This window comes from Pseudophryne corroboree, chromosome 9 (genome assembly GCF_028390025.1).
Source record: "Pseudophryne corroboree isolate aPseCor3 chromosome 9, aPseCor3.hap2, whole genome shotgun sequence".
Taxonomy (NCBI): domain Eukaryota; kingdom Metazoa; phylum Chordata; class Amphibia; order Anura; family Myobatrachidae; genus Pseudophryne; species Pseudophryne corroboree.
In genome coordinates this window covers 268,407,232-268,433,670 of record NC_086452.1, presented here as the reverse complement: position 1 = coordinate 268,433,670, position 26,439 = coordinate 268,407,232, and the positions used below count along the sequence as shown (strand labels likewise).

General features: G+C 48.2%; 1 protein-coding gene across 2 annotated transcripts in view; it reads right to left on the bottom strand.

Annotated features, from left to right (window-relative positions):
- Positions 1 to 26,439, bottom strand: part of SCYL3 (SCY1 like pseudokinase 3) — a 377,023-nt gene that overhangs the window by 284,938 nt on the left and 65,646 nt on the right. The window contains exon 1 of one of the 2 annotated variants that reach the window (XM_063940291.1): positions 23,971 to 25,237. The exons of the other annotated variant lie outside the window; for it this stretch is intronic. Within the exon in view, the coding sequence (XP_063796361.1) occupies positions 23,971 to 24,135 (165 nt within the window). The 5' untranslated portion in view covers positions 24,136 to 25,237. Of the gene's footprint in view, positions 1 to 23,970; positions 25,238 to 26,439 lie in introns of those variants that run through there. 2 annotated transcript variants of the gene reach the window in all.

Below are 26,439 nucleotides of genomic sequence, written 5' to 3'. Positions count from 1 at the left end.
TCTGGGATATGGAGGGGAGATATAGTCAAAGTTTAACTATTCAGTGCCTAGTTCCTGTGGAACCGTCCATATCCCAAGAGTACTCCAGTGACCCCTAGTGGGTGAAAAAGAAATGGCTAGGCTACATATAAATTTATACATACTAAGTGTAGGTGACATTGCTAGGAATGACTCTTTAAAATTTAAAAAAACCTAATGAGCATGGCTGCAGAAGGCCTGATGGTGACATGGACGAAAATACGGAGCCTGTGATCCTGTACTGTGTGCATGGGAAAAATTTGTGTAGTTGCCTAAATGCCTTGTGGTGAGCCTGTCTCATATCAGCACATTTGGTTTACTACAGATCATCTGTACACATTAGCGCCACCATATACTATGCGCAAAGATACATCAGAAAACATGAAATTACACTTCAATCCATCTCTCAACTCTACCTGTTATTGCTAATTTACCTCTCTTCAGTAGTGAGTGGACAAAAATGCCTACAACTCTGTATTGCCCATTCTTGCATATGCTTAAGGCCCGTACACACTGTCCGATATATCGGCCGTTCTCTTGAACGGCCGATATATCGCGGGTCCGTCGGCCAGTGTGTACAGCCGATACGTCTGTGAACTCCGTCGTTCACAGACGTATCGCGTCGGCCCCACAGCACAGCCGACGGCCAATATATCTACAGATATATTGGCGCGACGCTGTGTGTGTACGGCGGTCGGCCAATCTCACGTACGCATGCTGTGGCGGCCGGCGGTGATTGACAGCTGAACTGGGCGGGCGTGTGTACACGCCCGCCCAGTTCATGCCGTCAGTCCCCGACGGATCGGGCAGTGTGTATGCTCAACACACTGCCCGATCCGTCCATAGATATATCTGCCGATCAAGTGATCAGCAGATATATCTTTCCAGTGTGTACCCACCTTTAGTGCCAGAGCATGTGCAATGTATGAATATAAAATATAAACTCCACCAGCAGGTATGTGTTACATTCAGCATCAGGCCCAAAGACTCCTAGCGTCCAAGCAGCGTGATTTCTATGACCGGTAAACTGATATCTTTCTTACGGACCCATTCAAACAGCAAAATATATTCATTTAAATAAATATTCATAAAATAAATAAAAAATTGTGAATTTAAAAAAAATAAATGATCTTACAAGTGTTGTAACATTTTTGTCTACCGATTAAATGTCATAAGGGATTTTCTGAAATTCAACAGTTTTGTGGAGTTTCTATGGTTGGGATCAGTATGAGGTCCCGGAGGTCGGGAGACAGACGCCGGGAGCTCAGTCGGGATCCTGGCGGCGAGTGTAGCATGTCCCATAGCGGGCACCGGGCCTGGAGGCGATTCCCCTCCGGGTGGTGTCCAAGAGGGGTAACCAGCCGGCAGTGAGGACTCCGACCGCGGGTATTTTAGCTGGTGTCGGAATTCCGGCGTCAGTATCCTGGCCACCGGGATCCCAACAGCCGGTCAATTGACTGCCTCCCCATGTTCGAATAGGTTTCCTTTATAAACCAAATTATATTAGTAAATATTTTTGGCAGGCGCATCCAAGGGAACAGTTTCCCTCCCATCCTATTTTAAACAGCTACTCTGGGCTGGCATATTTGATTTATGAAAACCCACTTTATAGGATCACAATTATTTATAGTAATCACAATCAGATTACCTTTAGCAGCTGAGAGTGTTCTTAGGGAATAACAAACGTAAAAACAAAAAATTATGCTCTGCTGCATGTGGTTGCTAGGGTAATTAACAAGACTCAAGAGATGGCAATTACTTAACATACTGTACATAGACTAGAGCCTCTGTGTAACATTGTGACACCTGGCTGATCTGCATGAGACTGGTTACGTTAAGCATAGTGTGTGGGTATTGTTATCACTAAGGGGGTTTATTCATGAAGCAGTGAAAAGGGTGGAGAAGTGAGCCAGTGGAGAAGCTGACCATGGCAACCAATCAGCATTGAAGTAACATTTATCATTTACATACTATACAATTGTACGGAGCAATTAATTGGTTGCCATGGGCAACATCTCCACAGGCTCACTTTTACACTCTTTTCACTGCTTCATTAATAGACCCCTAAGTAATAATAAAATGCCGTACTAAAAAACAGAAAAAAAAATTCTACAGCAATAATAAAATATGACTCCGTTATTATAGGCAATATGTGGTTCCAAACAGTGGCGTAAGTTCATGCCAAGCGCCTGGAGGCAAGATAATGGTTGATGTCCCCCCAACCAACAAGCAAACCCCTGCAACACATAGAGACACATTCCCCTCACCACCAACATCCCTAGCTCAGCAGCACCCAGAGACAAACTTCCCGTCTAACACCCCAACCTCAGCAGCTGCAGTACCCATAGTCACTCTCACCTCAATCTAAGCAGCATGTAGAGCTACACTTACTCATACTTGCCTACCAATTAAGTATTCTCTCCGGAAGAAACCCGAAAACTAGGAAGCGGGTGGGAATATGCGCGATGCGGGAGAGTCACCTACCCTTCCGTGGCTGCGCGGGACTACCCAAAAAAAACACGGGAGCCTCCCGCAGCTTCCAGGAGGTTAGGCAAGTATGCACTTACCCTGTAACCAACACCCCAGCAGCAACTAGACACACACTACCCTGCTCAATGCCCCAAGCTCAGCAGCACCAAGATACGCCACTACCAGGGATTCAGTATAATATGCCGGGTGTCGGGATCCCGGTGATCAGGAAACAGACACCGGGATCCCGACTGCTGGAAAACCGGTAAAGAGCACAGTGTGTCCCCTTGCGGGCTCACTGTGGTAGCCATGCTTTGGGCCCTTTGGTCGCCACAGGGTTATATTCCACCACTGCATGCAACAGGAACTATGACTGGTGCAGAATGCAGAGAGTGTCACTGTGACCACCAGATAATGAAAAAAAGCAACGTTATCATGGGATGTAGTTGTGTGACCAGCGGTCAGAAGAACCCCGGTCACAATACTAATCCCGCCCCCTAACAATCCCGATAGTCAGCATGCCGACTAACAGGGACTATTCCCACTCATGGGTGTCCATGACACCCACAGAGTGAGAATAGAACCTGTAGCGAGTGCAGCGCGCCAATGAGCCCGCAAGGGGCTTCGTGGCGCTCGCCCCCCGGCCGGCCATCTCGAAACCGGGATCCCGGCATCGGTATGGTGACCGCCGGTCACACATACCCAACCCGTTATCACTGCTTGATAATACACACAGCGTCACTGTGGCTGCAAAATAGTGTGGAGACCATCAGTGAGTTACATATAGCAAAGCATATGAATACAACACCCCTTCCCCCAAACACATTAATACATCACCCCCAGCACAGACAGTATTAGGACAACACCTCCCCCCTTCCCTACACAACCAGAAAATAATTAATACACCCCTCCCCATTGCATAACTATACTTTCACCCTCACTACACTCCCCCACTGGGCACTACTTGTGCAGTAGGAGGCTCTGTCTTGTCCGTGTCCTGCTGAGCTCCGGGAAACAGGACCAGACTACACACACATTTCAGGAATCATGATACATTGTGGAGAGTTTAGATGAGGGGGAGGGGTATTGGGCAGGGTTAGAAGGTAGTATATTGGAACAGAGTAGAGGAATGGGTGGGGACTCAGTATAAGTGGGCGGGGTCATGGCGAGTGACAGAATGGACAGACAGGATAGAGGAGGGGCCGGGTACTCAGGATGAGGAGGCGGGGATCTTAGCCAGGGACAGGAGTGAGTAGATTAGAGAGGTCAGACACGGTAGAAGAGTGCGCGGGGACTCAGGATGGATGGGCGGGGTCATGGCAAATTACATTAGAATGGTCAGACAGGGTAGTGGATTGGACGGTGACGGGCGGGATCATGGCGAGTGATATTAGAATGGTCAGAAGAGGGGGCTGGGACTCAGGGTAAGGGGCGTGGGTCTTGGACAGGGACAGGAGGGGGGGAGAATCAGTAGAAGAAAAGAGTGACAGACCAGAGCAGCTTGGGGCGGAGACTCGGAGTTGTAAGGTGGCAGAGAGCCGAAGACGGGAAGGGATTACTTGTTGGCATTCCACGCTCGGCGCTCGCACCTCAGGGTGCAACCGGTACAAAGTCAGAAGGATCCGCCACTGCAGCAGCGCAAACTCAGAAGGAGTGCACAGTGCAGCTATAAGCAGCACTGATGTGACCGACAACCGAGCACAGGCAGAGAATGCTGTGCCCCGAAACGCTGATGGTGACAAACACACACACAGAACATGGGTGGGACAATGGAGTAGAGGTGCCCCCTGGAGGCTCGGATCCCGGCGGCAACCGACTCCGTTGTCTCCGGGAGTTCCGCCACTGGTTCCAAAATACACCTTATGGTAAGAACTTACCGTTGATAACGGTATTTCTCCTATGTCCACAGGTTTCCACAGGATAACATGATGGAGCGTCAGCGGATTGGCACCAAACGATCACAAGCTTTCAGTCCTCTCAGGATGCAACAGGCCTGTCCATAAATCCCCACCCACTGGCTCAGGCAAATCAGTTGCATTTCAAAGCATTTAGGCAGGAACATTATGTAGAACCCTATTCAGGAAAAAACAACACACCTGCACACCCTTCCATGCAAGAGGGAAGAGTTTAGAGAGTATAAAGATCCTCAAATCAGGTGCGTCAGGGTGGGATCCCTGTGGACATAGGAGAAAATAAGAATTTACTCACCGGTAATTCTATTTCTCGTAGTCCGTAGTGGATGCTGGGAACTCCGTAAGGACCATGGGGAATAGCGGGCTCCGAAGGAGGCTGGGCACTCTAGAAAGATTTAGGACTACCTGGTGTGCACTGGCTCCTCCCACTATGACCCTCCTCCAAGCCTCAGTTAGGACACCGTGCCCGGACGAGCAGACATAATAAGGAAGGATTTAGAATCCCGGGTAAAACTCTTACCAGCCACACCAATCACACCGTACAACTCGTGATACTATATCCAGTTTGACAGTATGAAAACAACTGAGCCTCTCAACAGATGGCTCAACAATAACCCTTTAGTTAACAATAACTATTTACAAGTATTGCAGACAATCCGCACTTGGGATGGGCGCCCAGCATCCACTACGGACTACGAGAAATAGAATTACCGGTGAGTAAATTCTTATTTTCTCTAACGTCCTAGTGGATGCTGGGAACTCCGTAAGGACCATGGGGATTATACCAAAGCTCCCAAACGGGCGGGAGAGTGCGGATGACTCTGTAGCACCGAATGAGAGAACTCCAGGTCCTCCTCAGCCAGGGTATCAAATTTGTAGAATTTTGCAAATGTGTTTGCCCCTGACCAAGTAGCTGCTCGGCAAAGTTGTAAAGCCGAGACGCCTCGGGCAGCCGCCCAAGATGAGCCCACCTTCCTTGTGGAATGGGCATTTACAGATTTTGGCTGTGGCATGCCTGCCACAGAATGTGCAAGCTGAATTGTACTACAAATCCAGCGAGCAATAGACTGCTTAGAAGCAGGAGCACCCATCTTGTTGGGTGCATACAGGATAAACAGCGAGTCAGATTTTCTGACTCCAGCCGTCCTGGAAACATATATTTTCAGGGCCCTGACAACGTCTAGCAACTTGGAGTCCTCCAAATCCTTAGTAGCCGCAGACACCACAATAGGCTGGTTCAGGTGAAACGCTGACACCACCTTAGGGAGAAACTGGGGACGAGTCCTCAATTCTGCCCTATCCATATGGAAAATCAGATAAGGGCTTTTACATGATAAAGCCGCCAATTCTGACACTCGCCTGGCTGAAGCCAAGGCCAATAACATGACCACTTTCCACGTGAGATATTTCAGATCCACGGTTTTTAGTGGCTCAAACCAATGTGATTTTAAGAAACTCAACATCACGTTGAGATCCCAAGGTGCCACAGGAGGCACAAATGGGGGCTGAATATGCAGCACTCCTTTCACAAATGTCTGAACTTAAGGTACTGAAGCTAGTTCTTTTTGAAAGAAAATCGACAGAGCCGAGATCTGTACTTTAATGGAGCCTAGTTTTAGGCCCATATTCACTCCTGCTTGCAGGAAATGCAGAAATCGACCTAGTTGAAATTCCTCTGTTGGGGCCTTTCTGGCCTCGCACCATGCAACATATTTCCGCCATATGCGGTGATAATGCTTTGCCGTAACATCTTTCCTGGCCTTAATAAGCGTAGGAATGACTTCTTCCGGAATACCCTTTTCCTTTAGGATCCGGTGTTCAACCGCCATGCCGTCAAACGCAGCCGCGGTAAGTCTTGGAACAGACAGGGCCCCTGTTGTAGCAGGTCCTGTCTGAGCGGTAGAGGCCACGGGTCCTCTGAGAGCATCTCTTGAAGTTCCGGGTACCACGCTCGTCTTGGCCAATCCGGAACCACGAGAATGGTGTTTACTCCTCGCTTTCTTATTATTCTCAATACCTTTGGTATGAGAGGCAGAGGAGGGAACACATAAACCGACTGGTACACCCACGGTGTCACTAGAGCGTCCACAGCTATCGCCTGAGGGTCCCTTGACCTGGCGCAATATCTTTTTAACTTTTTGTTGAGGCGGGACGCCATCATGTCCACCTGTGGTTTTTCCCAACGGTTTACCAGCATCTGGAAGACTTCTGGATGAAGTCCCCACTCTCCCGGGTGGAGGTCGTGTCTGCTGAGAAAGTCTGCTTCCCAGTTGTCCACTCCCGGAATGAACACTGCTGACAGTGCTAGTACATGATTCTCCGCCCATCGGAGAATTCTTGTGGCTTCCGCCATCGCCATCCTGCTTCTTGTGCCGCCCTGTCGATTTACATGGGCGACTGCCGTGATGTTGTCTGACTGGATCAGCACCGGCTGGTGTAGGAGCAGGGATTTTGCTTGACTTAGGGCATTGTAGATGGCCCTTAGTTCCAGAATATTTATGTGAAGGGAAGTCTCCTGACTCGACCATAGTCCTTGGAAGTTTCTTCCCTGTGTGACTGCCCCCCAGCCTCGAAGGCTGGCATCCGTGGTCACCAGGACCCAGTCCTGTATGCCGAACCTGCGGCCCTCTAGAAGATGGGCACTCTGCAGCCACCACAGTAGCGACACCCTGGTTCTTGGAGACAGGGTTATCAAGCGATGCATCTGAAGATGCGATCCGGACCACTGGTCCAACAGGTCCCACTGAAAGATTCTGGCATGGAACCTGCCGAAGGGAATTGCTTCGTAAGAAGCCACCATCTTTCCCAGGACCCGCGTGCAGCGATGCACTGATACCTGTTTTGGTTTCAGGAGGTCTCTGACTAGAGATGACAACTCCCTGGCTTTCTCCTCCGGGAGAAACACTTTTTTCTGGACTGTATCCAGAATCATACCCAGGAACAGTAGCCGTGTCGTCGGAACCAGCTGTGACTTTGGGATATTCAGAATCCAGCCGTGCTGGTGCAGCACCTCCTGAGATAGTGCTACTCCCACCAACAACTGTTCCTTGGACCTCGCTTTTATTAGGAGATCGTCCAAGTACGGGATAATTAAAACTCCCTTTTTTCGAAGGAGTATCATCATTTCCGCCATAACCTTGGTAAATACCCTCGGTGCCGTGGACAGTCCAAACGGCAGCGTCTGGAATTGGTAATGGCAATCCTGTACCACAAATCTGAGGTACTCCTGGTGAGGATGGTAAATGGGGACATGCAAGTAAGCATCCTTGATGTCCAGGGATACCATGTAATCCCCCTCGTCCAGGCTCGCAATAACCGCCCTGAGCGATTCCATCTTGAACTTGAATTTTTTTATGTATGTGTTCAAGGATTTCAAATTTAAAATGGGTCTCACCGAACCGTCCGGTTTCGGTACCACAAATAGTGTGGAATAGTAACCCCGGCCTTGTTGAAGTAGGGGTACCTTGATTATCACCTGCTGGGAATACAGCTTGTGAATTGCCGCTAGCACCGCCTCCCTGTCTGAGGGAGCAATCGGCAAGGCAGATTTTAGGAACCGGTGGGGTGGAGACGCCTCGAATTCCAGTTTGTACCCCTGAGATACTATTTGAAGGATCCAGGGATCCACCTGTGAGCGAGCCCACTGATCGCTGAAATTCTTGAGGCGGCCCCCCACCGTACCTGGCTCCGCCTGTGGAGCCCCACCGTCATGCGGTGGACTTGGAAGAAGAAGCGGGGGAGGACTTTTGCTCCTGGGAAGCTGCTGTTTGTTGCAGTCTTTTTCCCCTACCTCTGCCTCTGGACAGAAAGGACCCGCCTTTTCCACGCCTGTTTTTCTGGGTCCGAAAGGACTGAACCTGATAAAACGGCGCCTTCTTAGGCTGTGAGGGGACATGGGGTAAAAATGCTGACTTCCCAGACGTTGCTGTGGAAACTAGGTCCGAGAGACCATCCCCAAATAATTCCTCACCCTTATATGGTAACACTTCCATGTGCTTTTTTGAATCTGCATCTCCTGTCCACTGGCGAGTCCATAAGCCTCGCCTAGCAGAAATGGACAATGCACTTACTTTAGATGCCAATCGGCAGATTTCCCTTTGTGCATCTCTCATATATAAGACTGAGTCTTTTATATGGTCTATGGTTAACAGGATCGTGTCTCTGTCTAATGTGTCAATATTTTCTGACAGTTTATCTGACCACGCAGCGGCAGCACTGCACATCCAAGCTGACGCAATAGCTGGCCTAAGTATAATGCCTGTGTGTGTATATACAGACTTCAGGATCGCCTCCTGCTTTCTATCAGCAGGTTCCTTGAGGGCGGCCGTATCCGGAGACGGTAGTGCCACCTTTTTAGACAAACGTGTGAGCGCTTTATCCACTCTAAGGGGTGTTTCCCAACGTGACCTATCCTCTGGCGGGAAAGGGAACGCCATTAGTACCTTCTTAGGAATTACCAATTTTTTATCAGGGAAAGCCCACGCTTCTTCACACACTTCATTTAATTCATCTGATGGGGGAAAAACTACGCGTAGTTTTTTCTCTCCAAACATAATACCCTTTTTAGTGGTATCAGTAGTTATATCAGAAATGTTTAACACCTCTTTCATTGCCTCAATCATACAGTGAATGGCCTTAGTGGGCATCAGGTTTTATATAAGGAGTCTATACGTGCACTCATTACTTTCCATAAGCCCATCCACTCAGGTGTCTGCCCCGCAGGGGGTGACATCCCTTCTAAAGGCATCTGCTCCGCCTCCACATCATTATCCTCATCAAACATGTCGACACAGCCGTACCGACACACCGCACACACACACACACACAAGGAATGCTCCGAATGAGGACAGGACCCACAAAAGCCCTTTGGGGGGACAGAGTGAGAGTATGCCAGCACACACCAGAGCGCTATATAATGCAGGGACTAACCGAGTTATGTCCCCTATAGCTGCTTTTTATATTATATATGTATTGCACCCAAATTTAGTTCCCCCCTCTCTGTTTTTACCCTGTTCTGAAGTGTAGACTGCAGGGGAGAGCCAGGGAGCTTCCTTCCAGCGCTCTGTGAAGGAGAAATGGCGCCAGTGTGTCTGAGGGAGATAGCTCCGCCCCTTTTCCGCGGCCTATTCTCCCGCTTTTTTCTGGATTCTGGCAGGGGAATTTACCACATATATAGCCTCTAGGGCTATATATTGTGGTATTTTTGCCAGCCAAGGTGTTTTTATTGCAGCTCAGGGCGCCCCCCCCCCAAGCGCCCTGCACCCTCAGTGACCGGAGTGTGAAGTGTGCATGAGGAGCAATGGCGCACAGCTGCAGTGCTGTGCGCTACCTTGGTGAAGACTGATGTCTTCTGCCGCCATTTTTCCAGACCTCTTCTTGCTTCTGGCTCTGTAAGGGGGACGCCGGCGCGGCTCCGGGACCGAACACCAAGGACTGGGCCTGCGGTCGATCCCTCTGGAGCTAATGGTGTCCAGTAGCCTAAGAAGCCCAATCCGGCTGCAAGCAGGCGAGTTCGCTTCTTCTCCCCTTAGTCCCTCGCTGCAGTGAGCCTGTTGCCAGCAGGTCTCACTGAAAATAAAAAACCTAAAACTATACTTTCTTTCTAAGGGCTCAGGAGAGCCCCTAGTGTGCATCCAACCTCGGCCGGGCACGAAATCTAACTGAGGCTTGGAGGAGGGTCATAGTGGGAGGAGCCAGTGCACACCAGGTAGTCCTAAATCTTTCTAGAGTGCCCAGCCTCCTTCGGAGCCCGCTATTCCCCATGGTCCTTACGGAGTTCCCAGCATCCACTAGGACGATAGAGAAATACTGTTATCAACGGTAAGTTCTTACCATAACGTATATTTCTCCGGCAGGGTCCACAGGATAACAATGGGATTTCCCAAAGCAATTTTTAGCGGTGGGGACGCTCCTGATTAGACAGGAGAACCTTACGCCCGAATTCAGCGTCATGAGAGGCAAAAGTATCCAAGGCATAATGTCTAATGAATGTGTTAATGGAGGACCATGTGGCTGCCTTACATATCTGTTCAGCTGAAGCAACATGTTGTGCTGCCCATGAAGGACCTACCTTACGTGTAGAGTGAGCAGAGACATTAGCCGGTACAGGGAAATCAGCTGAGAATATGCTTCTGAAATCGTCATTCGAAGCCATCTTGCTAGCGTCTGTTTAGTAGCAGGACATCCCCTCTTGTGAAATCCGTAGGGGAAGGAGAGAGAATCTGTCTGATAGCACTGGTACGATCCACGTAAATTCTTAATGCACGGACTACGTCCAGCGACGCTTCTCCCGCAGAAAGTCCCGATACCTGAAAAACCGGGACTACAATTTCTTCGTTAAGGTGAAATTTAGACACCACCTTAGGAAGATAACCAGACCTAGTTCTAAGAACTGCTTTATCTGGATAAAAAAAAAGAAAAAAAAAAAAAATCACAAAAAGAGATTTACATGACAACGCTCCTAAATCTGATACTCTTCTAGCTGATGCCATAGTCAGTAGAAAGAGAACTTTAGCTGTCAACCATTTAAGATACACTTTATTAAGCGGTTCAAACGAAGCACCTTGAAGGGCTTTGAGAACCAGACTTAAATCCCAAGGCACTGCAGGAGGAACAAAAGGCGGTTGAATGCGCAACATTCCCTGGAAAAAAGTACGCACATCCTGTAAAGTGGCAATTTTCTTTTGAAACCATAAAGTCAATGCTAATACTTGTACTCTCAAGGAAGCCACCTTCAAACCCTTATCCAAACCCTTAGCCTGAAGGAAATCTAAGACCCTGGATACTCTGAAAGATTTTGGGTCTATATTTCTTTCACTGCACCAATGAATATAGGCTTGCCATATACGGTGATAAATGCGAGCTGAGGAGGGTTTCCTTGCTCTGAGCATAGTTTGAATTACCTGTTGTGAGAATCCTCTTGACTTCAGGATAGAGGATTCAACAGCCACGCCGTCAAAGACAGTCAATCCAGATGCCTGTGATAACAAGGACCCTGCATTAGTAGATCTGGACATTGAGGGAGCAGAATTGGAGCATCCATCGACATCCTCTGCAGATCTATGTACCAATGCCTTCTGGGCCAAGCCGGGGCTATTAGAATCACGGCACCCTTTGCTTGCTTTATTTTCCTCACCACCCAGGGTAACAGGTTGATCGGAGGAAACAGATAAGTCAGATGAAAGTCCCATTGCACCGACAAGTCGTCCACAAAGATCGCTCCGGGATCCCTTGTTCTTGACCCGTATGCGGGTACTTTGTTGTTCAGACATGATGCCATGAGATCTCTCTCTGGCAACCCCCATTTGTCTACTAGAGTCTGAAAAACCTCCGGGTGTAGAGCCCATTCGCTTGCTTGAATGGTGTCTCGACTGAGAAAGTCCACTTCCCAGTTTAGGACACCCGGAACGAACACTGCGGACAAGGCTGGAAGATGGAGTTCTGCCCACCTTAGTATGTGACTAACCTCCTCCATTGCTTTCTGGCAGCGAGTTCCTCCCTGATGGTTGAGGTACGCTACTGCAGTTGCATTGTCCGAGCGGATCTGGACTGGTTTTCCTTGCAGAGTGTCATTTGCCTGAATCAGTGCCATGTATATGGCCCGAATTTCGGACAGGTTTATTGTAGTGATGAGCGAGGTTCGGTTTTACTCGGTTTTACTCGGTTTTACTCGGTTCTCAAAACGGCATCTTATTGGCTATCCAAAACACGTGACATCCGTGAGCCAATAAGATGCCGTTTTGAGAACCGAGTAAAACCGAGTAAAACCGAGTAAAACCGAATCCGCTCATCACTAGTTTATTGGCACCTTTCTTCTGTGGTCCATTTTCCTTGGAAACATAATTTTATGGACACTGCTCCCCAGCCCTGAAGACTGGCATCCGTTGTCAGGATCTCCCAATCTGATATCCCAATCTGATCTCCCAATCTGTCTAGATGGGATGATGTCTGTAGCCACCAGGCTAATGACCTTTTTACCTTTACTGGAAGTACCATCGTCTGTTTCTTTATTGTCTGATGTACTCTATTCCATCTGGCCAGAATCAGATGCTGCAGTGGTCTTGAGTGGAATTGTGCATACTCCACCATGTCGAATGTTGACACCATCAAACCCATCACTCGCATTGCTTGCTGCATGAATTGATATTGTTTGACTCTGTAACAACTCCTGAATCATTAACTGCACCTTGGATATCTTGTTCCAAGGTAAAAATAAGATTTTAAACCTACCGGTAAATCTATTTCTCCTAGTACGTAGAGGATGCTGGGGACTCCATAAGGACCATGGGGTATAGACAGGCTCCGCAGGAGATAGGGCACCTAAAAAGAACTTTGACTATGGGTGTGCACTGGCTCCTCCCTCTATGCCCCTCCTCCAGACCTCAGTTAAAAAACTGTGCCCAGAGGCGATGGACAATACAAGGCAGGATTTAGCAATCCAAGGGCAAGATTCATACCAGCCCACACCAATCATACCATGTAACCTGGAACATACATAACCAGTTAACAGTATGAACAAAAACAACAGTAACTGTCCAAGACCGATGTCAACTGTAACATAACCCATATGTAAGCAACAACTATATACTAGTCTTGCAGAGTTTCCGCACTGGGACGGGCGCCCAGCATCCTCTACGGACTAGGAGAAATAGATTTACCAGGTGGTTTAAAATCTTATTTTCTCTTACGTCCTAGAGGATGCTGGGGACTCCGTAAGGACCATGGGGTTTATACCAAAGCATCCAATCGGGCGGGAGAGTGCGGACGACTCTGCAGCACCGACTGAGCAAACGCTAGGTATCAGCCAGGGTATCAAACTTGTAGAATTTAGCAAAAGTGTTTGACCCCGACCAAGTCGCTGCTCGGCAAAGTTGTAAAGCCGAGACGCCTCGGGCAGCCGCCCAAGAAGAGCCCACCTTCCTAGTGGAATGGGCCTTAACCAAATTTGGTACCGGCAATCCAGCCGTAGAGTGAGCCTGCTGAATCGTATTACAGATCCAGCGAGCAATAGTCTGCTTTGAAGCAGGAGCGCCAATCTTATTGGCCGCATACAGGACAAACAGAGCCTCTGTTTTCCTAATTCTAGCCGTCCTGGCTACATAAATTTTAAGGCCCTGACTACGTCCAGGGATCTGGAATCCTCCAGGTCACCTGTAGCCACAGGCACCACAATTGGTTGATTCATATGGAACGACGAAACCACTTTAGGCAAAAATTGCGGACATGTCCTCAATTCAGCTCGATCCACATGAAAAATCAAGTAGGGGCTCTTGTGTGACAAAGCCGCCAATTCTGACACTCGCCTTGCTACTGCTAAGGCCAATAACATGACCACCTTCCAGTTAAGAAATTTCAACTCAACCTTGTTAAGCGGTTCAAACCAGTGTGATTTTAGGAACTGCAACACCACGTTCAGGTCCCATGGTGCCACTGTAGGCACAAAAGGGGGCTGGATGTGCAGCACTCCCTTTACAAACGTCTGGACTTCTGGAAGAGAAGCCAATTCCTTCTGAAAGAAAATCGAGAGGGCCGAAATCTGTTCCTTAACCGAGCCTAATTTCAGGCCCATATCCACTCCTGTCTGTAGGAAGTGGAGAACAGATGAAAATCTTCCGTAGGTGCATTCTTGGTCTCACACCAAGACACATACTTTCGCCAGATACGGTGATAATGTTTTACCGTTACCTCCTTCCTAGCCTTTATTAAAGTAGGGATGACCTCTTCCGGAATCCCCTTTTTTGCTAGGATTCGGCGTTCAACCGCCATGCCATCAAACGTAACCGCGGTAAGTCTTGAAATACACAGGGCCCCTGCTGCAATAGGTCTTCCCTCAGAGGAAGAGGCCAGGGGTCTCCTGTGAGCATCTCTTGTAGATCCGAGTACCAGGCCCTTCGAGGCCAGTCTGGGACAACGAGTATCGTCTGTACTCTCCTTCGTCTTATGATCCTCAACACTTTCGTGATAAGAGGAAGAGGAGGAAACACGTAGACCGATTCGAACACCCCAGGTGTTACCAGTACGTCTACTGCTAACGCCTGAGGATCCCGAGACCTGGCGCAATACCTCCGAAGTTTTTTGTTAAGGCGTGACGCCATCATGTCTATTTGAGGAGTTCCCCAAAGACGTGTTACGTCTGCAAAGACTTCTTGATGAAGTCCCCACTCTCCTGGATGGAGATCGTGTCTGCTGAGGAAGTCTGCTTCCCAGTTGTCCACTCCCGGAATGAAGACAGCCGACAGAGCGCTTACATGATTTTCCGCCCAGCGAAGGATCCTTGTGGCTTCCGCCATCGCGACTCTGCTTCTTGTCCCGCCTTGGCGGTTCACATGAGCCACTGTTGTGACATTGTCCGATTGAATCAGAACCGGTAGGTTTCGAAGAAAACTCTCCGCCTGTCGAAGGCCGTTGTAAATGGCCCTGAGTTCCAACACATTGATGTGTAGACAGGACTCCTGGTCTGACCAAAGACCCTGAAAAGTCTTTCCCTGTGTGACTGCTCCCCATCCTCGGAGGCTTGTGTCCGTGGTAACCAGGATCCAGTCCTGAATCCCGAACCGGCGACCCTCCTGCAGGTGAGCACTTTGAAACCACCACAGGAGGGACACTCTGGTTCCTGGGGACAGAGTTATTTTCCGATGCAAGTGTAGATGGGACCCGGACCACTTGTCCAGAAGGTCCCATTGAAAAGTCCTTGCATGGAACCTTCCGAAGGGAATGACCTCGTAGGCCGCCACCATTTTCCCCAGAACTCGAGTGCATTGGTGAACTGAAACCCTTTTTGGTTTTAGCAGGTCTCTGACCATGTTCTGGATGTCTTGGGCTTTCTCTATTGGGAGGAAGACCTTCATTTGTTCCGTATCCAGTATCATACCTAGGAACGATAGTCGAGTTGTCGGAATCAACTGTGACTTTGGTAGATTTAGAATCCAACCGTGTTGCTGGAGCACTCTCAGAGGGAGCACCACACTGCTCAGCAATTTCTCCCTTGATCTCGCTTTTATCAGGAGATCGTCCAAGTATGGGATAATTGTGACTCCATGCTTGCGCAGGACCACCATCATTTCCGCCATTATCTTGGTGAAAATCCTCAGGGCCGTGGAAAGTCCAAACGGCAACGTCTGAAATTGGTAATGACAATCCTGTACAGCGAATCTCAGGTATTCCTGATGGGGGGCAAATATGGGGACATTAAGGTATGCATCCTTTATGTCCAGAGACACCATAAACTCCTCCATGTTGGCTATTATTGCTCTGAGAGATTCCATTTTGAATTTGAATCTTTTTATGTACAGGTTTAAGGATTTTAGATTCAAAATAGGTCTGACCGAACCGTCCGGTTTCGGGACCACAAATAGGGTTGAATAGTAACCTCTTCCCTGCTGGTGCAGGGGATCCTTGATTATCACTTGCTGTATACACAGCGTTTGAATTGCAGCTAATACTACATCCCTTTCCGATATGGAAGCTGGTAGGGCCGATTTGAAAAATCTGCTCGGGGGCACCTCCTCGAATTCCAATTTGTAACCCTGGGAAACTATTTCCAACACCCAGGGATCCAGGTCCAAGCTGACCCAGGCCTGACTGAAAAGTCGAAGACGTGCCCCCACCGGTGCGGACTCCCTCAGGGGAGCCCCAGCGTCATGCTGTGGTTTTTGAAGGAGCCGGGGAGGACTTTTGTTCCTGGGCACCTGCCGAAGCAAATGCTCTCTTGCCTCTGCCCTTACCTCTGGCGAGGAAAGAGGATCCCCAACCTCTTTTGGACTTGTGCGAACGAAAGGACTGCATCTGATAGGGTGTTGCTTTCTTTTGCTGTTGGGGAAAAATTTGATTTACCTGCTGTAGCTGTGGAAACCAGGTCCGTCAGCCCATCCCCAAACAATACATCACCCTTATTGGGTAGTACTTCCACATGTTTTTTAGAATCCGCATCACCTGTCCATTGTGAGTCCATAAGGATCTTCTCGCTGAGATAGACATGGCATTGGCCCTAGAAGCTAGCAATCCAATGTCCCTTTGAGCATCCCTCATAAATAAGACTGCGTCTTTTATATGGGCTAGAGTTAGGAATATAGTATCCTTATCCATAGCATCAAATTGATCTGTAATCTCATCTGTCCAAGCTGCAATTGCGCTACACACCCATGCCAACGCAATTGTCAGTCTTAACACAGCACCCGTATGAGAATAAATACACTTTAAGTTAGTTTCTTGCCTGCGATCTGCATGGTCCTTAAGGCCCGCTGTGTCAGGAGACGGTAGCGCCACTTTCTTGGACAAGCGCATCAGGGCCTTTTCCACAGTGGGGGGTGATTCCCAAATCTCCCTGTCCTGCTTAGGGAAAGGGTATGCCATAAAAATTATTTTGGGGATCTGCGGTCTCTTATCCGGAGTCTCCCAAGCTTTTCCAAAGAATTCATTTAATTCATGAGATGTGGGAAAGTTAATAATCTGTTTCTTTTCCTTAAACATGTGTACCCTTGTGTCGGGGACCGAGGGTTCATCCACAATATGCAACACATCCCTATTGCCACAATCATACGCTGAATAGTTTTAGTCACCCTAGGGTGCAATTTTACTTTGTCATAGTCGACACTGGAATCAGAATCCGTGTCGGTAGTAGTGTCTTGTGTCAAGGGACGCTTTTGAGACCCCCACGGGCCCTGTGAGTCGGTCCAATCTGAGGATTGACCGCCTGATGTCCCCCATAAACCAGCCTTATCAAGCCTTTTATGTAAAGAAGCCACACTTGCATTCAATGTATGCCACATGTCCATCCAATCTGGAGTCGACACAACCGACGGGGACACAGCACTAATTTGCTCCACCTTCTCCTTGGAGAAGCCTTCCGCCTCAGACATGTCGACACACATGTACCGACACCCCACACACACACAGGGATTAACCTATAAGGGGACAAAACCCCAACCAGGTTCTAAGGAGAGACAGAGAAAGAGTATGCCAGCACACACCAGCGCTTAACAACACTGGAAAAAAATGTATATACAGATAGCGCTAATATATATATATATATATATATATATATATTGCCAATTCCCACTCACTGCGTTGCCAAAGTGCCCCCCTCCTCTTTTTTCCAGCCTGTGTTCAGCAGGGGAGAGACCAGGGAAGCCAGCGTTTTCCTCATGTAGCTTCTGTGGAGAAAATGGAGCTGGTTAGTGCTGAGGATCAAGCCCCGCCCACCCGACGGCGGGCTTCGGTCCCAGTGATTTTTCAATAAAATTGCGGGGGATCAGAGATTTACTGTCTCCGCAGTCTAATCCCACTGTATTTGTGTCAAAATGTGAGGTTTATTGCTGCCCAGGGCGCCGCCCCCGCCCCCCCCCCCCCCCCCCGGATTAAAAGATCGTCGATATATGGAAAAATTATTATCCCCAGCTTACAGAGATAAACTGCCATAACCACCACAATCTTGGTAAATACTCTGGGGGCTGTGGCAAACCCAAAGGGTAAGGCCTGGAACGGAAAATGTTGCTGGAGGATAGCGAACCTGAGGTAACACTGATGAGACAATGCTATAGGAACATGTAGGCAAGCATCCGATATATCCTGATATACCATGTAATCTCCTGGTTCCATGGCCAAAACTATGGAGCGTAATGTCTCCATGTGGAACCGTGGTACCCAAATGTATTTGTATAACATTTTGAGATTGAGAATGTGCCAGAACGACCCATTTGGCTTCCAAACCAAAAACAGGTTTGAGTAAAAACCCTGTCCATGTTGTGCAGGGGGTACTGGAATAATTACTCCTGGCTGAAACAGTTTCTGAACTGCTTCCTGTAGAGCTCTGGCCTTCGCCTCTATTCGAGACGGACCGGTGCAGAAAAACCTTTGAGGAGGCTGCTTCTTGAAAGGGAAAACATAACCCAGAGATACCACTTCTTGCACCCAAGCATCTGTTGTCGACTGCTGCCATACGTGTGCAAACTGGAGAAGTCAGCCCTCTACCCTGGGGTCCCGCAGGCGGAGGCCCGCACTGATGGCTTATGTTCTGGTTTGGTAGCTGGCCCTCTGGTGGCCCACTGCTTCTTTGCCTTACCAAACTTATTGTATTGGGGCTGCTTAGAATCACTTTTACCTTTTGTTTGCGACCGAAATGGCCAAAAACCCGAACCCCTAGGCCTGGGGTTATAATTGGCAGGAAACCTGACCTTCTTGGATTCTGCTTCTGACTCCAGAATATCTGTCAATTCCTTACCAAACAGAATATTTCCAACAAGAGGCAAAGATTCCAGAACCTTCTTAGATTCTGAACCAACTTTCCATGTACGTTGCCAAATTGCTCTGCAAGCAGCTACCGTTAAGGCTGACGCTCCGGAAGCAATAGTACCCATATCTATTGCCGCTTCTTCTAAGAATACCACAGCCTGCTTCATTTTCCAGTTCGTCAGCCCATTCAGCTACCGCCTTTGCCATTCAAGCTGAAGCCATAGCTGGCCTTATGACTGCCCCTGACAAAGAAAATATGGTTTTCAAAAACCCATCCACTCTTCTGTCTGTGACATCATTTAATGATGTTGACGGTAAAGGCAATATAGTTTTTCACACCAATCCAATGACGTGCATATCTACCTTAGGAGACACTTCTCTTTTTAAACAGTCCCCAGTTGGAAAAGGGTAATAGGATTTGGGATTCTATATTTTTATTGGGTGTCAACCAAGCTTCTTCCATGATTTCCATCAGCTGATCTGACCCTGGAAACTCGACCCTAACTGTTCTGGGACGTTTAAACACAGGTGCCTAAGCTCTGCTGAATCCTCTAGGGATAGAATAGCCTTCATAGCTCCAATTAATTCAGCTATATCCTCTGAGCTGATACCTTCCACCTGTTCTTCATATGCTGAAGCAGAGTATACAGAGCTATCATCATCTGATGTGTCATCCTGTGTAGCCTGTGAATTTGAGGATCTATTTACACTCGGTTTATCAGCTTGTTTCCTTGGAGAAGCTGTTGGGGATATACCGTAAGAAGGGAGCAGCATGTATGGGTTAATAGTGTACCCTACTTCTGGCATCGAAGTTGTAGGGATTATCCGTTCAGCTATACTGGACAAGGTCTGTGCAAACATAGCCCAAGGTGGATCTACCTGCCTTTGAACAGGGATCTGCCCTGCACTCTGCTGAAACGCAAAACAATTTGTACATAACCCATCATGTGCCAGATCCTGAAAGGGCAATCCCACCTTGCAGGATAAACATGTTAGGAGTGTTGGTGTTACTGTAACCTCGTCACCTTTGCCGCTCTTAGACATGATAAATAATCAGCTTTTCACAGTGTACTACACAATTTGTGATTGTAATCACTTTATTATATTAAAGTGATATCAATCTGACCCCATCCCATGCACCAGCATTGAGGCTCAGAAGAAACCACTGACAAACATATATAAAGTCAGCAATCGCACTAGCAGTCAGTCACATGTTATATATTAGTCATATGAGCATATTATAAACTACAAACACATTTCAAAGTATGTAGGAGTACATATTACTGAATTCTGTTTTATACAGATCTCTAACGTATTCAGACGCATTGCGAAGAAAACCACAGTAATGTACACAAACTCATATGCAATAGGCACTAAACTTAACTATTCATACTAACAAAAGTGGATAGAAATTTAGTGCTGTATAACCCGTACTGAGTAGAGTGGTATACAGGGAGACTCACCCTACTTCTAAGATCTATCAATACATTAGCGAACGCTGAGTGGATCCAGACGCTACTAGTGTACACTGCCACTCCGGGAACTTATAGTGAATACAGATGCACTGTGCATGTAGATGCACCGGTCATACAGACGCTTGTACTGCGACCGGGTCTCCTTGCGGTAGCGTGTACACAGACGCAGCGGCCCGCTGCGACAGAGACCCCTCGTGGTAGCGTCTGAGACGGAAGTGAGGCAATCAGTTCATGGCGGGAGACCGGCGGAAACTGGTCATGAACTGGGAGGAGGGGCGACCAGGAGAGCGCCTGACTCCCCACCGCTGACAACAACCTTAGGGATCGTAACCTCATACTAATCCCGTTGCCTTATGATCCCTAAGGCCTAGCGCTGGAGCACCCGTGGTTGCGGCGCGCCAGGTACGGTTTGGTAGTCTCCTCCCAATACAGTGCGGCTGTGTCCGTTATTCCCTTTCTAAGTGGAACCGATGCCTTACCTTCTCCCCGTGCTCCGGCCACAGCCTGGTAACATCTGCTGGACCTGCTAGTATATCCGACACAGACGCCCGTCGAGACAGCACTTGTACTGTGGGTAAGTGTTGTTGCTACCCAGCGTAGAGTTGTTGGAGCGACTCTTTCCAATATGAGTGTAAGACGCTGTTAGGAAAGATCACTCAGAAACCGTAGTAAGACTATAAAAATAAAATAAGAAAGCTTAGGGCTGCCAAAAACAGCAGCCCTGCGACCATGGTCCGGCTCTTGCCACATCAAACAAAAAACTGATTTGCCTGAGCCAGTGGGCGGGGATATATGGACGAGCCCGTTACATCCTGGGAGGACTGAAAACTTGTGATCGTTTGGTGCCAATCCGCTGTCGCTCCATCATATCCCATTGTTATCCTGTGGATAACCTGTGGACCCTGCCGGAGAAATAAGAATTTCCTAAAGTGTAACAGTTAAGGTGGGTATACACTAGGCAATGTGCTCCGTGAGAGACATCTCCTAGTATATCCACTTCTGGCCCTGGCCAGCGGATGGCGGGCATACACACTCACACAGGGACGTCATGCCAGGGCCATGCTGTACATGCAGCTTTTGACAATGAGTCCAAATTCAGCTGCATGTACAGCAGGGGTGTACTACGTTATACCGGCAGCATATCAAATGCCTCCTGTACAGCAGACACCGAGGGTCGTTAACGACCCGCGGGGCCACGTATCGGCCGTCATCAACGGCATACACACTGAGCGATATAGTAAACAATATTGTTCAGGAGGGGGAATATGAGTGATATTGTTTACTATATTGCTAAGTGTGTATGCACCTTTAGCTACCTCAATGCAAATGCATTACCCTTATGCAACACTGGGCAGCAAAACCACACAATGGCTAGCAAAGTCATAGGAAAAGTGATTAGTATACCAATTTGCTATTTATTTGCATTGTTTGGTTGGCTACCATTTGAAACAGCAATGTGATTAATCACATTTTCTATAACTTTTCTATTTAAGTTATTACTACTGTACATGTAACATACAGGCTGTATTATATGTAATAATTTTTTATTAAGATTGCACATCTGCAATAGTACAAACTAAAACATCTTATGATCAAAGCTTTTAAAAAAAAGATTGTTATCGTTCATATCGTCCAGTGTGTCGCCCAGTGTGTACGGGGTTAACCCCGTACTCACTGGGCGACACACTGGACGATATAAACTATAACTATCTTTTTTTTTTAAAAAAAAGCTCTATCGTTCATATTGTCTAGTGTGTATGGATAAACGCACCAGCGATTCATTCTTGTTCATCCATGATCTACTGAACATGCAGCTCAATGTTAACTATATCATTCAGCTGCATGTTCAGGGAGTGAGGGGGATGGCATCACTGAATGATATTGTTCAGTGTGTATAGCGATTTAGTGCTGATTGCTAATTAGCTGAGGTCGCCCAGTGTGTACCTGGCTTAAGTGTGGCTGGTTGTTTCACATAGTAAAATACTTTAAATGGTACATTGTTTTTCATTGCTAGTTACAAACATTGAAATGCAGAATAGTGACAAGTGAAGACTTTGTAGTCATGAAGTCCACTAACTTTTATGATATGAAACATAAGGGTCTCTTAATCAAGAAAGTTGTATTTTTTAAAGCAGTGATCCTAGTGTGCAATACCACCGTCAATGCACAGAGGCATGACAGCTATGGTGAAACTATTAGCTTCATCTATGAAACATGTTAAAATGATAAAAATTGATTGTTTACTTCAGTTCTACAATTCTCTGCATTTGCTGCATGGGGTTTGTTATAGAAATATACAGTATAACAAACTGTATATTATTATTGAGCTCACAAAAACCAGTGATGCTAAGCATGTTTTACTCGGTCTATAATTAAACTATTAAAAAAAAAGCACTACTCTTGCCTATATTACGACTATTTAGACTTTTAAGCAGATCATAATCATTGACTTTAAGGCTGTACTTTCAGCCAGTCTAAAGGGCCCCTTACACTACAACGATAATGCCCGATTTCAACCTTTCGTTATGATAAATCGGATTAAAAGTGGCAAATCGGGTGTGTTTTACATCTGATCCGATGCGCGGTCCCGTGAGCATTGGATCGGAGCCCCTAAATCGTTAGTGCTGCATTCATATCATCTCAGATCCCGTAGAAATGGCTGGGATCACATAAGATACATTGTATGCAAAAGGACCGCATATGATGTATCTGATGCGATCCTGCCGCCCGGGAGGCTGCCGGGCGGTTCAAGGGAAATCTTATTCGACATGAGGGTCAGACATGGCGCTGTAGTGTATGGGGCCCTTTAGCTTTCACAGAAACGTGGCAGAATCCATTGTGATACCGTTGCATTATTTTTCACAGTAAATTGTGGTTGTCATGATCAATGAACAAAATTTAGTTTTAAGATCCACAAGATAATTTGACAGACAGAAAATAGAATGCGGAGATGTCATGACAAAAAGAACAGTGACTAGCTAAAGAGACACCATCATAGGACACCCACAGTACTACATGGGAAGTGCTTTCCTAGGGGTCAGCAAGCTAAACATCTAACCCCTAAGCTACCCCCCAGTGCACCAATAATATACTAGCCCTGTCTTGCCGTTCAATCCTGTATATTCAACCTAGGTCCTGAAATACACTATCAACTGCAAAAGTAAAATGATTACATCACTAAGAAATCGCCCAATAAATTACCACAAATATAGTGTCTCCTTTATGATCAAACACAACACAATTTCAGAAAGGTTGTAACACATTTACTACACTACTTATGCTAATTGAATACAGAGAAAGTCTCCCCACCATATAGCACATACCTGGGGAACCAGAATGATTTTCCCACTTGCTTCCCAGTGCTGCAGGTGTACTGCCGGGATACGGTCATTAAGTTGACACCACTTATCTCAACAGTCATTAGGTCGACATGCATTAGGTCAAAAGGTCGACAAAAGTTTTTCACATTTTTTTTTTTTTTTTAACTTTTTCGTACTTTATGATCCATATGAACTACAACTGGGAATGGTAACCTGTGCCGAGCTCTGCGGTAGCGGAGTGAGGCACCTTGCCCGAAGCATGGCAAGCAAACACAGTGCACTAATTGGGGTTCCCCGTCACTTTACGAAGAAAAAAAAGAAATAAAAACTCATGTCGACCTTTTGACCTAGTATATGTCGACCTAATGACCATGTTGACCTAAGTTGTGTCTACCCAACGACCCATGCCCGTACTGCCTGTGTGACAGGCCTGTTTGAGCCTCTGAGCAGGTGTATTCTGTAAGCTGCACATGCAGGTGACATGGGCAGGAGCAGCCCGGGACCCCCACCTCCAACTGTCAGACATGACGCCGTTTGTGCTCTTACCTTCGCTGCCTTGTCCACCATCTCCTGGTTCTCCGGGTGATAAACGAAAACGGAGGCCAGGCGTCCATCCTGGAGGAGAGCCGGATACATGGTGAGCCCGGACGGCTGGGTCCATGGCGGATCCTGGAGGGTAAATCCCCTCAGGGAGCTGCTCTCAGAGCCCATAATCCTGCAGCTGTATGCAGGGATGCCCGGCCTGTGCCCTGCCAGCGGGACCGGTGTATTGCCCCCCTTTCCTGGTGCAACTACAGCTCCTGCCAGGGATATAGGACTATGGCTAACACCAGACCTGGCCACTCACATCGTACCACACAGTGCTGAAGCTGGGCATAGCCAGTACTCGCACCCTGGGGCAGCAGTTATTTTACCGATCACCCAGACAGGTGTATACCAGGTAACACGGATTGCCCGCCTCCCTCCCTGCTCAGGCTGTTCGCACCAGCAGACCCCTACAAGGAAAAACCGTAACCCTTCACATCGGGTGTACAACCTCAGTTGTTACTGTGTGGCCCTAACTAGTCTCTCAACGGGACCCCTACACTGAGTGTCCTTACTTTCAACAACCGCGAGCTGTATTGGACTAATGTCTGCTAAAACCCCTGTCGTCCTGTTCCCCCAGGCAGGGCTGTTACCCGGCAGCTTCCCTCTTCCTCCTGTTCCACTTCCCCAGAACAGTCAGTGCTGCTGTTACTGTACTGTATGTACACACTGTGCTGTGACTGACAGGAGGACGTGCGGGAAGGCAACTCCCAGTGCTTCCTCCCAACCCGGATAAGGCTGATTGACCAATCCACACAGACAGCCCAGGCCGCACTAGTGCCGCCTACAGGAACGGGAGGGGAAGTGTACGTCTATAGTCGCCGTGAGAGGCCGCCGCACTATGTGCCGCCCAGGTGTGCGGTTGTGACTCAGGCAGTGGCGTGTAGTGAGGTCAGTGGCTGGTGAGGCATGCCCACTACCACCGCCGCTACTGTACTGACACCCATGCCAATGCCTGCTAAAGTCGCCGCCAGCTACCGCCCCCCACAGCTATTTCCCAGTCCGATGTTGCCGCCCATGCCCGCGAAGTCTTGGGAGCAGCAGCAGCCAGGGCCTGGGCAGCAGAAGCGCCCGGGGTTAAGGATAGCAGTGGAGGGTCTGCATGGATGTGGGATTACAGCTGCAGGCTGGTTAAAACAGTGGTAGTAATTGCCCCCTCCCCTTATACCCCGGAACACAGACAGGAATCACCCGTCCCCTTACACCTCAGCAGACACACAGTAATCACCTCCACTCCCCTTATACCCCAGCCCGTATGCAGTAATCATCCCCCTCCCCTTTTTCCTCGGCACACATTGAGTAATTGCCCCCCTCCCTTTTTTTCTCTGACGTCCTAGTGGATGCTGGGGACTCCGTAAGGACCATGGGGAATAGACAGCTCCGCAGGAGACTGGGCACATCTAAAGAAAAATTTAGGACTATCTGGTGTGCACTGGCTCCTCCCCCTATGACCCTCCTCCAAGCCTCAGTTAGATTTCTGTGCCCGGCCGAGCTGGATGCACACTAGGGGCTCTCCTGAGCTCCTAGAAAGAAAGTATAGTTTAGGTTTTTTATTTTACAGTGAGACCTGCTGGCAACAGGCTCACTGCAGCGAGGGACTAAGGGGAGAAGAAGCGAACCTACCTAAGTGGTGGTAGCTTGGGCTTCTTAGGCTACTGGACACCATTAGCTCCAGAGGGATCGCACACAGGACCCGACCTCGTCGTCCGTTCCCGGAGCCGCGCCGCCGTCCCCCTTACAGAGCCAGAAGCAAGAAGGTCCGGAAAATCGGCGGCTGAAGACTTCTGTCTTCTCCAAGGTAGCGCACAGCACTGCAGCTGTGCGCCATTGCTCCTCATGCACACCACACACTTCGGTCACTGATGGGTGCAGGGTGCTGGGGGGGGGGGGCGCCCTGAGCAGCAATATTAACACCTTGGCTGGCAAAACTGACACCATATATAGCCCCAGAGGCTATATAGGTGTAAATTACCCCTGCCAGAATAACACAAAAAGCGGGAGAAAGCCCGCCGAAAAAGGGGCGGAGCCATCTCCCTCAGCACACTGGCGCCATTTTTCCTCACAGCTCCGCTGGAAGGATCGCTCCCTGGCTCTCCCCTGCAGTCCTGCACTACAGAAAGGGTAAAAAAGAGAGGGGGGGCACTAAATTTAGGCGCAGTGTATATATATATATATATATATATATATATATATATATAAAATACAAGCAGCTATAGGGGAAAACACTCTGTATAGTGATATCCCTCTGTTATATAGCGCTCTGGTGTGTGCTGGCATACTCTCCCTCTGTCTCCCCAAAGGGCTTTGTGGGGTCCTGTCCTCTGTCAGAGCATTCCCTGTGTGTGTGATGTGTGTCGGTACCGCTGTGTCGACATGTATGATGAGGAAAATGATGTGGAGGCAGAGCAAATGCCTGTAAATGTGTTGTCA